The 15,504-nt window shown below is 24.8% G+C and overlaps 2 protein-coding genes across 2 annotated transcripts; one reads left to right on the top strand and one right to left on the bottom strand.

Moving 5' to 3' along the window:
* The first annotated feature begins 2,680 nt into the window (after positions 1-2,680).
* LOC132927010 (ER membrane protein complex subunit 5) lies at positions 2,681-6,271 on the top strand. Its single transcript, XM_060991453.1, has 3 exons — positions 2,681-2,903; positions 5,725-5,777; positions 5,868-6,271. The coding sequence occupies exons 1-3, from the start codon at positions 2,828-2,830 to the stop codon at positions 6,051-6,053; spliced, it is 315 nt and encodes a 104-aa protein (XP_060847436.1). The 5' UTR covers positions 2,681-2,827; the 3' UTR covers positions 6,054-6,271.
* LOC132927009 (mitochondrial uncoupling protein Bmcp) lies at positions 6,261-13,765 on the bottom strand. The gene is made up of 8 exons (XM_060991452.1): positions 13,346-13,765; positions 10,694-10,809; positions 10,410-10,554; positions 10,054-10,348; positions 9,473-9,591; positions 7,101-7,161; positions 6,715-6,801; positions 6,261-6,640 (listed from the first exon to the last, which is right to left on the bottom strand). The coding sequence occupies exons 2-8, from the start codon at positions 10,755-10,757 to the stop codon at positions 6,524-6,526; spliced, it is 888 nt and encodes a 295-aa protein (XP_060847435.1). The 5' UTR covers positions 10,758-10,809; positions 13,346-13,765; the 3' UTR covers positions 6,261-6,523.
* Between the last annotated feature and the right edge of the window lie 1,739 nt (positions 13,766-15,504).

Here is a 15,504-nt window from a genome sequence, read left to right as displayed (position 1 = left end):
CATCAGGAAAAAATTAAAAACAGAAAACGATATTTTTAGGCACGTGACAAAATCAATTTTGGTTTTTTAGTATAACTTAAAAACCAATAACCAATAATGAATACTTTAAATTTTCATCAAATATTTGTGTTAGCGTTTTCTACATGTAGTATAAGTCTCAAAATATTTCAACTTTTTTTGAGCTATTTAATACCATTTGAAATTGTTTTAGACGTTTTAGTTTTATTGCTATAAATGCCAATAAAAAATTATCATTTGTTAAATACTGGCTAACCTAACATGAAAAGTTAAAAATGCAATACGAGGTTCCTCATAAGTGATTCATTTACTAATAAGTATTTGGTAATAAATTTAATTAAACTCGTCTCAATTTGAAAATCTATAAATTATTTTGTAGTTAAAAATGAACAAAAAAATTGTTTATATATGAAATCTGAACATTTAATATAAGATTCCTCATAAGTTTTTCTATCTATAAAAAAATGTTTACTAGAAAGTTATATTAATTTTTATGAATGTTTGTTTGATGTTAAAATATTAAATAACTATTTTTCCTAAAACGATTTTTAATATTTTGTTGTAATTCAATAACGAATTTTCACCATATGCTCATATATTATCATCTATACATGATACATTTTTTCATAATTCAAGTTATTTTCTATTTTTTTTTTCAGTTATCGTCGATATAAAATTTTTCACTTGGTCAAAATGTGAAAAAGTATTGGATTATGTTGTTGAGTAGGTTTAATTTGATAAAAGGCAAATAAAAATTAACTAGTAAATATACAATCATCATAGTATTATCAAAATATAAGTGGTCTGTAGAATTTAGAGTATGGATTTAGTGGTCAAAAAACTAGGCGATAGCTGCCATATAGCATATAGACTATAGTAAGTACTAAGTAGGTAGTAACTCACTATTAACAGTAATAACTGTATCTGTAAGTCAGCTTTGATACCAGGACAATAAGAACCTAGAAACCAATTGTATTTTTATTAAATCTATTCACATAGGTGATTTAGGTTTATATAATTATATTTTATTATTATATATAATAGTACAGTTTTCTTTGGAAAACATCTACTTTGCAGTGTTTGCATTCTGAGCAAGTTAGATGAAATAAATATTCGGCTCCGCCGACTACCTAAGCTATAACTTGTGGTGCTGATGCACCAAAAGTGGATATTCTCTTTTGGAACTGAATATTGATACTGTAAAAGTTACAGTGTTTACACTACATACAATGTCATTTAGAGGGGTGAGCAATGTGATTTTTTTGTACCATGCACTATTTTAAGAAAATGTCTAGGAAAGCACCTTAAAGTAAAATTATAGATTTCACTATTAACATTAAAAACAAACTCAACATTTTAATGTTGGTTTAATTATTAAGTCTACATTTTATTCCTTATAAGAACCTATTTGTCTAAGGACTTGAAGAGTTATATTTTTAATGATGAAGATTGACAGTTACAATATTACATAAGTACCTAATAGGTACTTAAATTAACTCCATTATGGAAATATCAGTAATATCTTACGATTACAGTATCATCTAGCTTGTGCATACATAATGTACTTATAATATACCAAGTATATATTAAATTTAAGGTATCTACATATTATAACTACAGTTATTTTTCTGTATTACTTGAAATTATCTTAAAGTACACTAAACATTTTTGTTTTTTAAAATTTTAAAACAACTGTAATCTTTAATACAACCAAAAAATGTTATTATCATTTATTAATATACATATAGATTAAATGCAATAATAATTAATAGTCATAAAGTTTATTGTATGCACAATAATAGCGAAAAACATGCTCTTCTAATGGCAATCATTTTGCTTATTGAAGTTTACAGTAAAAATATTTTTTATAAAATTGCAAAGAAGAATTGTATTTAATCGTGTAAAGGATTATCAAGAGTTTGATTTTTATATCATATTACAATTGTCTAATATTTCATGGCGAATTTTTTTTTTCATTTTAATTATTAAATATTAAAAATCAGACTCCATGCAGTTCTAGATAAAATTATCATTTACAATTTTGATGATAGGAGTATTTACTGTAAGCTGTATTATTTGGAAGTCTGAAATCATGTTTTAGGTATGTCATGTTATTTTACTACTATATCTTCTAAAGCTTTTATTTTAACATTCAAATCGTAACACTTAATAACAGTATAAAATATAATAATAATAAATTTAATCTAATAAAAAAATACGTCATTTAATAAGCCGTTTTGAATATAAAACACACTGTTTTAAAACATTTGTTTCTCTTTGTAGTTTTTCCAGCATCCAATAATTATTATAATAGTAGGTAGCTATAAATTATAATACATCACTTATCGGATTTATTGATTAAGCGTTTTATGACAAATGATTTCTAAACAATTTAAATATTTAGAAAACAAGTACCTAATAACACCAAAAATATTTTTACAGTATTTAAGCATTTAATCGTTTACGAAATAACTAAAACTAGTAAAGTAGTAAAACTAAATGACTAAAATATAATATCATTTTTTTATTTTCATTTTATAATATATCTTTAATCATGACAGTAAATATGGCTGTAGATAGTACTATCTATAAACCTTGGTTCACACTTTGGAAACCAATCTTGGTTCCGCCCGAATTTACTGACAACAGATAAGAGCACAGTGTTTATCAAAATATTGATTCCATCGTCGGCTTCAATGTGTGAAATTTCGTGAACTTTTACACTTTACATTCGACATTACTTGCACCGAGCTTCGGATTTATTTCAAATCAATAACTTAAAGATTCCTAGTTACCCAACTTCATTGTCATGTTTAACTTGTACAAGCAAATATTCGTTCTAGGTATACTATCATTACTACATGCAGCGTATTCAGCAGCTCAGCGTAAGTGTAAATCATATTGTATTATAGTAAATTTGTGAAATTTACAAGAATCCTTCGATCACCTAAGAAACAAGTGAATTTTAAAACAATACAACTACAATTGTTTATCTTTGATCCATCTCTTTAATAGTTTAATCAAAATTAATATTAATTTGAATCAAATCCATTAACCAAAATCAATTTGTATAAAATTGAATGTCAATTACTAATGGACTTTTTTGTTTTATATTTATAAAGTTATCAAAATTAACAATTCAAAATTGTTATTGTCATTGATAACTAACTAAGTAGTATATTCAAGCACCTAATATTTAATATTTTTATAAATATACTCTTAAATATATACACTTAAATTAAATATGCTCTTTAATGATTTGTATTAAATTTATATAAGATTAAATTTAAAAAAAAAAATTGTAAGCAAGTGGGTACCACTATGCAAATCTATAGGTGTCGAGTTGATTACTGTTCAATGGGTAATTTGAATTTAAATTAAATGATATACGATAATATATCATTATATACAAAGAACCATTCTGAGCTTTTTAATATAAAAATATTAAAATAAGTAATTTCATTTAAACTTCTACAATTGTGTATAAAAAATAATTGTCTCTATATTTTTTAAATTGTTTAGTTCCAGTATAAACAGCTTATGAAGAACTTAGTAATACATTTTCAAACATTTATTTAGTAATAAAAATTATAAAAAATTTTTCTACAAAATATTTATACTTTATAAACTTTTATAAGTTTTTGATAAATTTTGTAAAAACCCACACAGTAATTAATGAATTTTTCGGTTCGAATTCTAAAAATGAATTTTTTTTCTGAAAAAAATAATTTTTTATTTTATCCATATTATTTATAATGGCACTATTAATATTTTAGTCAATAGAATAGGTACCTAGGCTTTTAGTATTGTGTATACAAAAGGCCACTATTATATTACTAATAAAATTCTAATTTGCCATACAGACTTTGGTACCTATTTTTATAAACAGTTATATAATTTAATTGCTATTAATACTCCAATTTTATTTTTGAGTAAAATTTAATAGGTTAATTTTTATTTAAATGGATTATTCTATTAATAATTAATTAGATGTATTATTGGTGTAAATTATTGTAGAAAAATATAAACCTCTTAAGAAAAATGAAGTTTCCACGTACATTGTGTCATTTTACTAACGCATAACATACCAAATTTTACATTTGAAATATTTAGCTTTATTATATTTAATATTACAGTGAATTGATCAATTATAAAATTTAATAGAAAAAACTTGATATCTACTATAATCATTAGACTTACCACATAGGCTCATTTTGATGTTTTAATTTTAAAACAAATTATGAGCAATGTAAATTGTAGTGTCGATTATATGTTTTTTTTGTTTTGTAATATTTTCAATTATCTTTCTATAATAAGTAATTATATTATAAAAATTCAAGTCTTATAAATAATTTTTAAACGATTATTATTCTGATTATTATTGTACACGCATGTTCAAATACAGACTTATATAAATCATGACCAGTGGCATAGACATGATTTCGGAAAAGGGGTAGATCGAAAAAAAAAGCTAAATAGGAGGGGGAAATTGAAAAATCCCCCGCCCTCTCAAAACTTTTTACTTTGGTAGTAAAATATAGGAACAAATGATGAATAATGAATATAATTTGAATTGATTCAAAATTCACATTAAACACAATATGGTAGATTATTCACTCCAATACTCCATAAAGTCAAAACTTCTGTATTATAAAATGCTACATCATTAAATGTATAAATAAAATAAATAATAATTAAATTAACAAATCTAGTTTTCTATTTTTTTTTTTGCTAGTTAGTCTAAAACTTCTGCTGTAATTAAATATTTCTATAAACTGGCATAAATGTTAGGCCATTTAGCTGTTCCTATAACTCATACATTTCACACATTTTCAACAATCCCGTAAATGTCTTTTTTTAGATTTCAGATAAATAAATGGTAGGTATGTAGTATATACTATGTACTAGTGTACTACGTGTCTACGTGGTGAACTTAACCTGTAGCAATAATGATCTCATTAGTTATTTCTCATAATGTAATAACAACGATAATATCTGATAACATTTTAAACACAGGCTCATAGCCCTTTTAGTCGAGCATACATACATATCATTATATATAAAGTATTGTCTTTATAAATAATAAGATATGCTATAATAAAGTATAAACATAGTTGTTATTGACCATTTCGACTAAATAAACGTTACTTTACTACAAATAAAATAAAATGAAATTATAATGGTATTTAGTATTGAGAAAATTTTCATAATTCAATAGCTCGATAGATCATAATATCACAAAATATTACATTATAGTGCATAATGTAAGCAAAAACAAAAAAATAATAAAAATCCAATGGGGAGATCTGACCTCCACATTTCCCCCTTGTAAATACCCCTGATCGTGACTAAATAGTGTGCCACATAATATTAAGAAAAAAATTGTCAGCTGACCCCAAACCCACCCCTGATAATTTTTTTAAATAATTTCAATATTGTTAACAACTTAGAATAAAATTAACAGCAAAATTCATAGATAATATAAGTTTACACATACTAATCTAAAATATAATAGGCTGCTAAATCTTTATTTAGAGACTATTATTTAGCTCATTATTGATTCATTATAATAATTATGTTTTAATATTTAATGATTGTTATGCAACTGAGCTACAGAGTTGTATTAATTTATTGTAATTTTAGCTTTGATTTATTGCTTTGCTTCTGCATATTAAATAATAAAAATTATTTTATTTTAATTTATAGATCGTTCTTATTTACGAATAACGGAACAAGAATTTGATGGATTGCCATTTGATGTAAGTTTTATAATCAATTAAATATTGAATTACCCAACAATCATTAATATAATTTATTGATTTGTTTCATATTATAATTGATTGTTTTAGATATTTTTACAAGGTGTAGTTAGCCTTTTTATGTCAATGTATGGAATATTATACTTGGCAGGAGATTTTAAAGAAGTGAGAGCAATTGAAGAATTGGAATGCAAGACATGGGAAACATTACACAACACACCGGCATTTTATATATTTAATCACAGAGGTAAAACTCTGTTCTCTAATAAGTTTTAATTAATTGGTGAAAATCCCAGAGGCCGGGAATATCATATTTCCAGAATCTGAAGCTGATTATGGTTTTATTTATTTTGGTATTTATTTATCATGTTGTGTACAGAACTTAATTAAACAATATTATATTCACACTTTATTTTTAAATGTATTTGCTATTATGATTAAATTATAATATACTTAAATTAAATTGTGAATAATTAAAACAAATTAAAAACCGATATGTTTTTATTTCCATTATTATAAGTGGTTTTATATGGATATTCACAGCTGTATGATAAGTAAAATTAATTAAATGTAAAAATACATAAAGTGTCATAATAAATTAAAATGTTTTGTTAACTTCTCAGAATTATGTCTTATATTTTTATATTTTCATTAAAATATACAATACTCATATATTAAATAAATGATAATAAATAAGTTTAACTCGCTGGATACTCTATATTATTAAAATTTTATGGGCTTAAAACTTAGATTGTTTTCAGTCTTTCATAAATCACAAAAAATATTATGTTCCAGGGTCCCATTCGAACGAAAGTGGGAATGAAACCTTTGTACAGTGCCACAACACCTTCATACTTCACAGTCTGAAACATAACATAAATAAAAATATATATAACTATAAAATGTTATTTCTATTTACTTAAAATAGGGAACATACTTTTATCAGACAATCAATACTTCCTTTATAGATGTGTTGTTGAACAACCTCAGTATTTCTATTGTGTTTCTGGTTCATCAATCTAGTCTAAAAAAGTATTTTAATCTATTAATAAGACAATTAAATCTAATTTAAAAATGTAAATGTGTCATTAACATTTTATTTTTAATTGTATTATTATATGAGCAATGATAATAAACCAATATAACAAAGTAGTTTTCAAAATATTCAACACAATTTGAACACATTTTAAAATAGTTAAGTACATAACAACAACAAATGTAAACTAATAAAATTAGTAAACTTAAAATAGTGATTGAGACTTTGATAATAATGTTTATTTACAATAAAATTATATAAATAAACTGAAATTAATTAATACTTACCCTTATTACATCAATAGGATTAGATGCAACAGCACTTCCAAAACTAGCTATAAGACTGGAACTGAAAATTTTTTAAAACAATTTAATATTGGTAAGTGAAAAATATTTAGTTAAAAAATCTAGTCCAGGCATAACATAAATAAAGTGATAAAAGTGTTATACTCTCTTGCTAAGTAAAAGTGCCATAACTTGAAAAAAATTCAAAAATGAGTTAGATACAGCATCTAATAAGTTTTATTAAAAGTTTTACACAATATTTGTAGAAAAAATACCCCTGGAATTACATTGAATAAGCTATAAACTCAAATATCTTTCTTTGAAGACGCCGTAGGTAATAAAAAAAATTAGAAGTGCTAAGTAAGAAAGCATCTTAGTATCTTACACTTACTAAGCATAAATGCCGTAAATACGCTTATAGATACAGTGTTTTTGCATAACACTTCTATGTCTTTTAGACAATTTATAATTATTAAGCAATAATGCCATACAATTTACTTACAGAATTTATCCTTAGTAAATAGTTTGTATAATAAACAAATAATATTTTTAAACTATTATTTCGTTACATTCCTCGTCAAAAAAAATTATAAAGTGGATAATACTAAAACAAGTAGACTAACAAAAAATTAAAGTATAATAAAATAAAAATACAAAACTGCATTTTTCTCAAAACTAATATATTGATTTTACAGCACTTTTCCTTAGCAGGGCAGTATACCAGGTTACATAAACAATTACTAAACATCTATTGAATCAATAGTAAGCTAATAGTCCCCTAACCTCTTTCTGAATGGAGGCAAAAAATTGCGTCATATTATAAAATATACATTTTTATTAAAAATCAGTTGAAATTATAACAATTTTTAGATAATGTTATATTATAACATATTAAAACAATAATATTTAAGTTTATTTTATAAATGACGCTAATTATGTTTAGATTTGTCGGAAAAATTAAAATCAGAGATCATGGCCTAACAAAATCTATTATAGTCATCCATTTTAAACCATTTTTTTTCATGTGTAAATATTAAATAAATTATTAAAAAAAATATATTATTAAATAATTGTATACCTAATATTTAAGATAGTATTAAATGCATAGGCGGAAATCGGGGTGGCTTGAGTGGACTAAGCCACCTCGGAAGTTTAAAGTACAGATCTTAGCATTAAATAAGTGTAATGAGTATACATTGCTCAGCCCCTCCTAATTAGTAATTTCACCAAATTTCTGCTTATGATTAAATGAAACACTTTTTAGTCAAATATAACATTTTATTGATGAAATTTTTAAATATTGATTCATTTGGTGCCAGGCCTATTTAATGAACGTATTTTAAACCGATTTAATGGATGTATTTTTGTACCAATTTTATAGACATATTTTTATATTCACGTATTAATTATTGCATGTTTCTAAATGCATTTTATTTTCGTTGATATTGTATCAATAGATTTTGAATCGTTTTTATTATTATCACCATAATGTGCAGTTGGACACGTAACATAATATAATAATTTTTAAGTAAGTTTAATGAACTAATTTATAATATTGATAATAATTGTTTCAATGATATTATAAACTGATCTATTATAGAACGTGTAATGAATACTGATTTACTTTCTACATCAACTAAAAATCTCTATGTAAAACAAGATCCTGTTATTATTTAATATTGATGTCCTTCATATTTTGTTATATGACACTTCACCAGTAAACCTTAATCAAAAAGTTACTTTTAAATTATAATTTTTATTTGTTAAAAATAATATTCTTTCATAAAGAGTTTAATGTTTAAACGTGATTTAATGGCTCTTATGATTGGACTATTATATTAATCAATTTTTCATGCAACATGGCATTCAATAAAATGCTAAGAACAGACTATTTCAGCGGTTCCCAACCCATGGGCCACGAAAAGCGTGGTACTGGACCGTAAACAATTTTATATATATTTAAAATAATAGTATTACATATTATTATTATACCTAATAATATTTCTGGTTATATGTTATAATGTTGTTTTAGATGATTTACCTAACAGTTTAAACGATCGCTTTAATCAAAAAACCTAAAAAAATATCTTTTTTGAAATTTATAGTTATTGTACTTTTTAGCACAATAACAAGTTGCTTTTGTGAGCGAGCATTTTTGAAATTGACCATATAATATTATAATATTGTTATTATTGAACATAATAATGAACAAATCTTAGACACGCCTATGTATAATGTATATATATGTATATATTCGAATAGAAGATATACTTAATTTTTAAATTTAGTATAGATCTCTAGAAGTACATAATAAAAACCTAAATTTATTTCCATACAATGGTCAATAATAACTGTTAAACATGAAATGAACTTACATAAAGTGATTGAATATATGATTTCCAAAAATTTCCATAAACTTGTATTTACAATAATCATATACTGGCAATTCAACAGCTGCAATAATTGCAGCTCGTTGTGACGTTGGTCCAACTCCCTGTTAAAATAAATGTTATTCATTAATCATTAATATTTTTAACTATTCAAAATACACTTAATAAATGCCATGATTTTAAATTAAAATCACGAAGGAAAATGTACTCAAAAATCAGTTATAATTTCATGATTGACTAATGGATTAATTGTATTTTGTTCTATTTTAAAAATATGAGCATAATCCTTAAATTAGGCAATACTTATAGACATATGTAATTTAGGTGTATATTTTGCAATTAAATTAGGCGTCCATTTTGACATAAATAAACATAATATATTTATTATTATTATATAATAAAATTTTTTTATTTATAAAATATTTATAGTCAAACTAATATGATGATTTATTAGTAGTATATTATGTTTAATTTATGATTAAAAAGATAAAAAAATTGGGTATATTAGCTCTAGATACACTTAGTATTTGCCACCTACTTATATGCTTGAAAAATTAAATACATACCTTCCACAAACCTCTGATTCCTTCATGTACATAAATGTAACGAAAACATTTAAAAACATTAGTATCCAAAAAAATTCCCGTTTTATCTCGACCCAAAGCTTGAAGTCTGACTTTAAGTACATCTGTAGGATTAGCAATAGATGCAGATATTATTCCAGCGCATATAGCACATCCAAAATTTACAGCTACATCTTCGGTCACTTGTAGATATTCATTAGTTGCTTGTTTTAATGTATAATATGTCCCAAACTTAATTGAACCATATGTACATTGACGGATTAAAGCCGGACTAATTCTGTAACATAAGTTTTTTTTATTATTACTTTTATTTATAAATGACAAAAATAAATAAATACCCAGAATAAAGTGACAAGAAACCTTCTTGCTTATAAATCTGACAAAAAGCATCTACCATTCCACGATATTTAATTTTATTGAACTGCCCATCCAATTGTCCCTGAACTTGCAGTCTAGTCTTAGTTGTATCAATAGGAAAAGTACCTTATAAAATAATACAAACATTTATTAGAAATTATGCATTTTATGTACATATAAATATTGAATTATTTTGTTAAAACAAATATACATTATGTATTTTTTTGTAAATGTTATTTTAATGTGAATATATATAATAGCTTACTAAATTCAGCAATACAGGATGATAGACCACCATACACAAATAGTGGCCACTCTCTTTTTTCCATTACACTAAAAGTAATGATCAAAATCTTTTTTTTCTAGAACAACTGTTTAAACCTAATAAAAAAATAAAACATGTTCTTGTAAATCTTTTATAATAATTTGAATAATGAAAAAGGCTTATGGATAATACAAATAAGATATAGAGGCTTATTTGGGAACAAGAGCATCTATTCTTCATATATTTTTGCACAAATGAACCTTGTGGGTTTTTTAAGACAAGTAAAATAAATACATATTTGTAATATAAAAATTACAATGTTTAAATCTTTAGATTTTACCTAGAAATTATTTATTATACTTAGAAGGCAGGATAATAATAATTTTCAACTAGTTATCATATTACTTATAAGTTATAATATTAATAGTAAGTAAAATATAGATATAATACTTGTTGAATATTAATTACTTAAGTTTTAGTCAAAATAAACAAATACAACTAATTAATAAATGAATGACACTTGGTATTTTGTAAAAAAAAAACCATTTGTTAAATGTATAATTTGCTAATTGATTTTATCAACAAAAAAAAAAATAATAATAAATAAAGAAGTAGAAATAATACTCATTTAACAACACAATATAATTTATTTATTTACTAAAAAATAAGAAATAAGAGTTTATAGTTTCAACTAAATATAATATCATTAAAATACCCCCTCTCTTAAAAAAAAAAAAAATATTTAATTATATTATAATCACTTCATACAGATTCAAATTTAGTTTCACCAAACAAATAATTTTTTTTGCTCAATATTTTACCAACAGTTCTCATCCCGTCTGTGATTACAATAGCTTTACTCTTTTGAAAACCTCCCATGAATACTTAAATATTTGTTTAATTTTAATTTTAAATGCCATCTATAACAGCTGAAATACCTATTTAAACTTTTTCATCTCGCTACTCCTTTCATTTCTTCACAACTCATTGACAGCTCTTAAATCATTAAATCATTAAGACAACAAAAATAAAGTAAAAATCTGTGTAAATGTGTTTATAATGTATATTATTCATCAATTATTATCAGCATTTATCATTGATAACCATAGACGTGCGCACAGGGCACGAGTGTGTCCAGTGGTGGTTGTGTCCACCTGTGATTTTTCATAGGCCGAAGAGTCCTATGCCTCAATCTACCTTAATAATTAAATTCATTCAATTTTAGATAATTTTTTTAAAGCAAATTTTAAAAAAGATTGAATAATTCATTATGATTAATTTAAGATTTAAACAGAATAAATTTGTCTTGGTTGATGGTATGGCATGCATGTTAAACATTATAACAATATAACTCAAAATACTACAAAAATGTTGTTAACATTTTCCAAGTTTCAGAGGAAGATTTATTTATTGAACTGAAACTTTTAATTTTATCAAAATATTATGAAACTCGATGATGCTACTAGTGAATTTATTTATGAATGGATTCATTGGTTGAAAAAAAACTGGAAATTCCACAGTATATACTTGTGTTTTTAAAACTTTAAAAATGTTTATAATTACACCTGTAACTAGTTGTACACATGAACACGTTTTTTAAAAATTAGCCCTAGTAAAAAACAAATTTAAACAACAAAATGCAGTACAATGGGTCATGAACTTTTGGAGTCATTATTACTGCTTTTCACAGAACAAGAAATGGTATCGAACGTAAATTTAAGTACAGTAATATATGAATTCAATAATATGGGTAATAGACAAATGTCTCATCTCTAAGTACACAAACTGCATTTATGATTGTTAGCTATAGCAATGTAATTCATAATTATTATATTTGTTGGATAATTATAATTTATTTTAATTTACTAGTACTTATTTAGCATAAAGTATTTGAAATAATATTTTAATATTAAATTGCCCTACATAAGAAAAGGAGGTTATAAAATGGTTGATCAGACATCAGAAGGCCGATAATAAATATGGGCACTACCCGCTTTTAAAGTCTGCGCACGCCTATGTTAATAACACAATTTTTACAATTCTTGTTTTTCGTATCGTAACATCCAAAATAGCTATCATTGTCTTTACCATAACTAAATTAATTTGTTTTCTTCTTCTATACCATAGCTACATTTCAATACTCTCGTTCCCCATTAGAGCTGCTACACACAATTTAATTTGACTACCTCTATATTATAGCGATTACTACAGCAATGAAATTAAAAATATCTAAAAGAACATGTTTAAAGTCATAATGTATCTAAAAAAAAGTAACATAGTTAACCTTACAAAATGTTATATCCTATGAATTATAAATTAATTATACCTTATTACTTTATTAAACCATATTTTAACTTAATATCGTGTGTATAGTAAGACTAGACGGACTTCACACCCATAACTAAGTGAACCAAATGGCTTGAATAAAACATGATCGACCAAAAAACTAGGTAAGTAATTAAAATATTTGATTTATATTATAAAAAATGTGTGGGTAGGCACGCACCATCAAGCATTACCAGTGGATTTATCTCCAGTTTCTGAAAATATTACGTGTTCTCACAACAATTATTGGTTTATGAAAGCAAAATGCAATTTATACGACAGCAGTTGGAGAAAATAACTGTTAGCAATAAGATAGACGATAGTTACCTTTAACCTTTAAACTCGATCTACCGTTCTGTATGGTATAACATAATATAGCATACTGCAGTAATATATAATCGGTTTCGTCGTTAATCTAAGACAACAATCTTTTGGTTATTTCATACAAATAAAAATTATTAATTATTATATTCGGCACGGCCGGTACTCGGGTACTTTAGATAACGAACAAACTGATAACAAAATAAATATGCGCCAGCAGTCAGTACGCGGACATTATCATTATCATTATAGATATCCGAAAAACATTTTCCATTATTCCATTATATGGGCATTGTCTCATATAGTCATATCTGTTGGCATAATCGTTAATAATGTTTGTTGCAACCACTGAACCACATATTACATTACAATTTATATTAGTATTAATTATATTAATCTGCGTTTGTGATTTAATTGACAATAGATAACTAACGTTTTATACGTCTCCGCGCTAAAGACGTGGATAAAAAAAATTATCAGCATGAATACCGGTGACCTATTGACAAACTGAAAATCAATACACATCCCCGCCAAAGTGCCTACATTAGAAAGTCTCCTTATTCAAGTATAAACTAAAGCCACTAAATATCTACAATTCCACTAATAATTGTAAATAATATTTTTTATAGATTGCGTAATAAAAAAACGAATAGTGAAAAAAAAACTCGAATACCGGAATTATCCAAATCAAATTACAGCTTATAACTGATAATTGATGATGATGTATTAATAATAATTATCACCACGAGACATCAGACACGAATCATGAATCATGGTCATAGTAATTTCATAGAGTAATAACTAATAAGAATAGAGTATTACTCTGATTTCTGATGTATATATTATGTAATTACTGGCGACGAGGGGACGACCATCATCCACTGTAGTAGACTAATTCATTAAAATAATAAAAACTTATAGTTATAGCAAAAATATATGTAAAAACCTACGCTTATACAGAATGCAAATGGTAATAAAAAAAATATTTTCGCAAAATAAAATCTCAGCATAAAAATCAAAAAAATAACGTAACCGACAATATATTTAATAACTAAGGTAAATATAGATAACGAATGGAAAAAATAATAATATTATATTGACAATTTTATAAATTATTTATATGTATATTAATAATAATACATCAAAATAAAATAAATTGTAAAAAATATTTAAGAAATTATATATAACGTAGCGCCCGTAGCGGTCCACTCCATGTATAAGCAATAAAGCAACTTTAGCAACTACTATACTATTGCTATACTAGCGATCTAATGGATTATTAGTCAAAAAATATTTCTAAGTCCAAATAATAAAATCTTAACAGACTGGCGTGAAGGCTCGCTCTAATTCTGTTAAATCACGTCTGAAAAGGCCTATCTCGGGTTCTCGTTATGTATGGGTCCATTTCCTTCTACTTTTGGTCATATCTGGTCAAGCTTACACCTGATGAATTACGTAATTCCTATATTAAGTGCGTTTTATAATATACGAGAGTGAGAGTCACTACGTATAATGTATAATATGATTCTATATGACGTATATAAAGACGAGTATAGCCAATACGAATCTCGGAAAAAAGAATACAGATAAAAGGAACAAATTTTAAAGATATTAAATATATTAATTGAATACGAAAATATTATAAAAATTATCAGTTTATCACTTACTATACGCACACATTTACAATTTACATGACCCGCTTGAAAACAAATAGAAATTGCCTATATTTAACTCCTTAAAAACAGTCTTTATCCTAATGTATAATATTTAATATAATTTTTAAAAATATTTAAATATAAAAAATACATTATTTTGAAAAATGTTGTTTTCTTATTGCATAAAACTATATGAAAAAATATAAAAAATCTTTCTTTCATTCTTCATCTTTATATATACCGTAGCATAGGCGTGTGCCTGGGCACTCCCGACATATAATTGGAGCCCTAAAATTTAATTCCTATAGCATATAATATATGGGCCCATATTTTAACTAATGTTACTAGAATAAAAGTAGTATTTTTTCTAAAATATGTCGTAAAAAAAAATTATGTTTCGGGATAAAAAAAAATAATACAACGTAAAATATTTTAAATTTGCGTGATAAAACTTATTATGATTATAACAGCTAGATGTTATTGACTACAAAAGTAATAATAATAAATAAA

This window comes from Rhopalosiphum padi, chromosome 3 (assembly GCF_020882245.1).
Source record: "Rhopalosiphum padi isolate XX-2018 chromosome 3, ASM2088224v1, whole genome shotgun sequence".
NCBI classification, from domain to species: domain Eukaryota; kingdom Metazoa; phylum Arthropoda; class Insecta; order Hemiptera; family Aphididae; genus Rhopalosiphum; species Rhopalosiphum padi.
The sequence above is the reverse complement of the archived record's forward strand: the minus strand, read 5'-3'. Positions and strand labels throughout refer to the sequence as shown.

Bases quoted from the DNA above. Each gene is read 5' to 3' on its own strand.
- LOC132927010 (XM_060991453.1), top strand. From the start codon at position 2,828: ATGTTTAACTTGTACAAGCAAATATTCGTTCTAGGTATACTATCATTA. The intron at 2,904-5,724 runs GTAAGTGTAAAT...TTTAATTTATAG, and splicing joins AGCGTATTCAGCAGCTCAGC to ATCGTTCTTATTTACGAATA. The intron at 5,778-5,867 runs GTAAGTTTTATA...TGATTGTTTTAG, and splicing joins TTGATGGATTGCCATTTGAT to ATATTTTTACAAGGTGTAGT.
- LOC132927009 (XM_060991452.1), bottom strand. From the start codon at position 10,757: ATGGAAAAAAGAGAGTGGCCACTATTTGTGTATGGTGGTCTATCATCC. The intron at 10,555-10,693 runs GTAAGCTATTAT...TTATTTTATAAG, and splicing joins ATCCTGTATTGCTGAATTTA to GTACTTTTCCTATTGATACA. The intron at 10,349-10,409 runs GTATTTATTTAT...CTTATGTTACAG, and splicing joins TTCTTGTCACTTTATTCTGG to AATTAGTCCGGCTTTAATCC.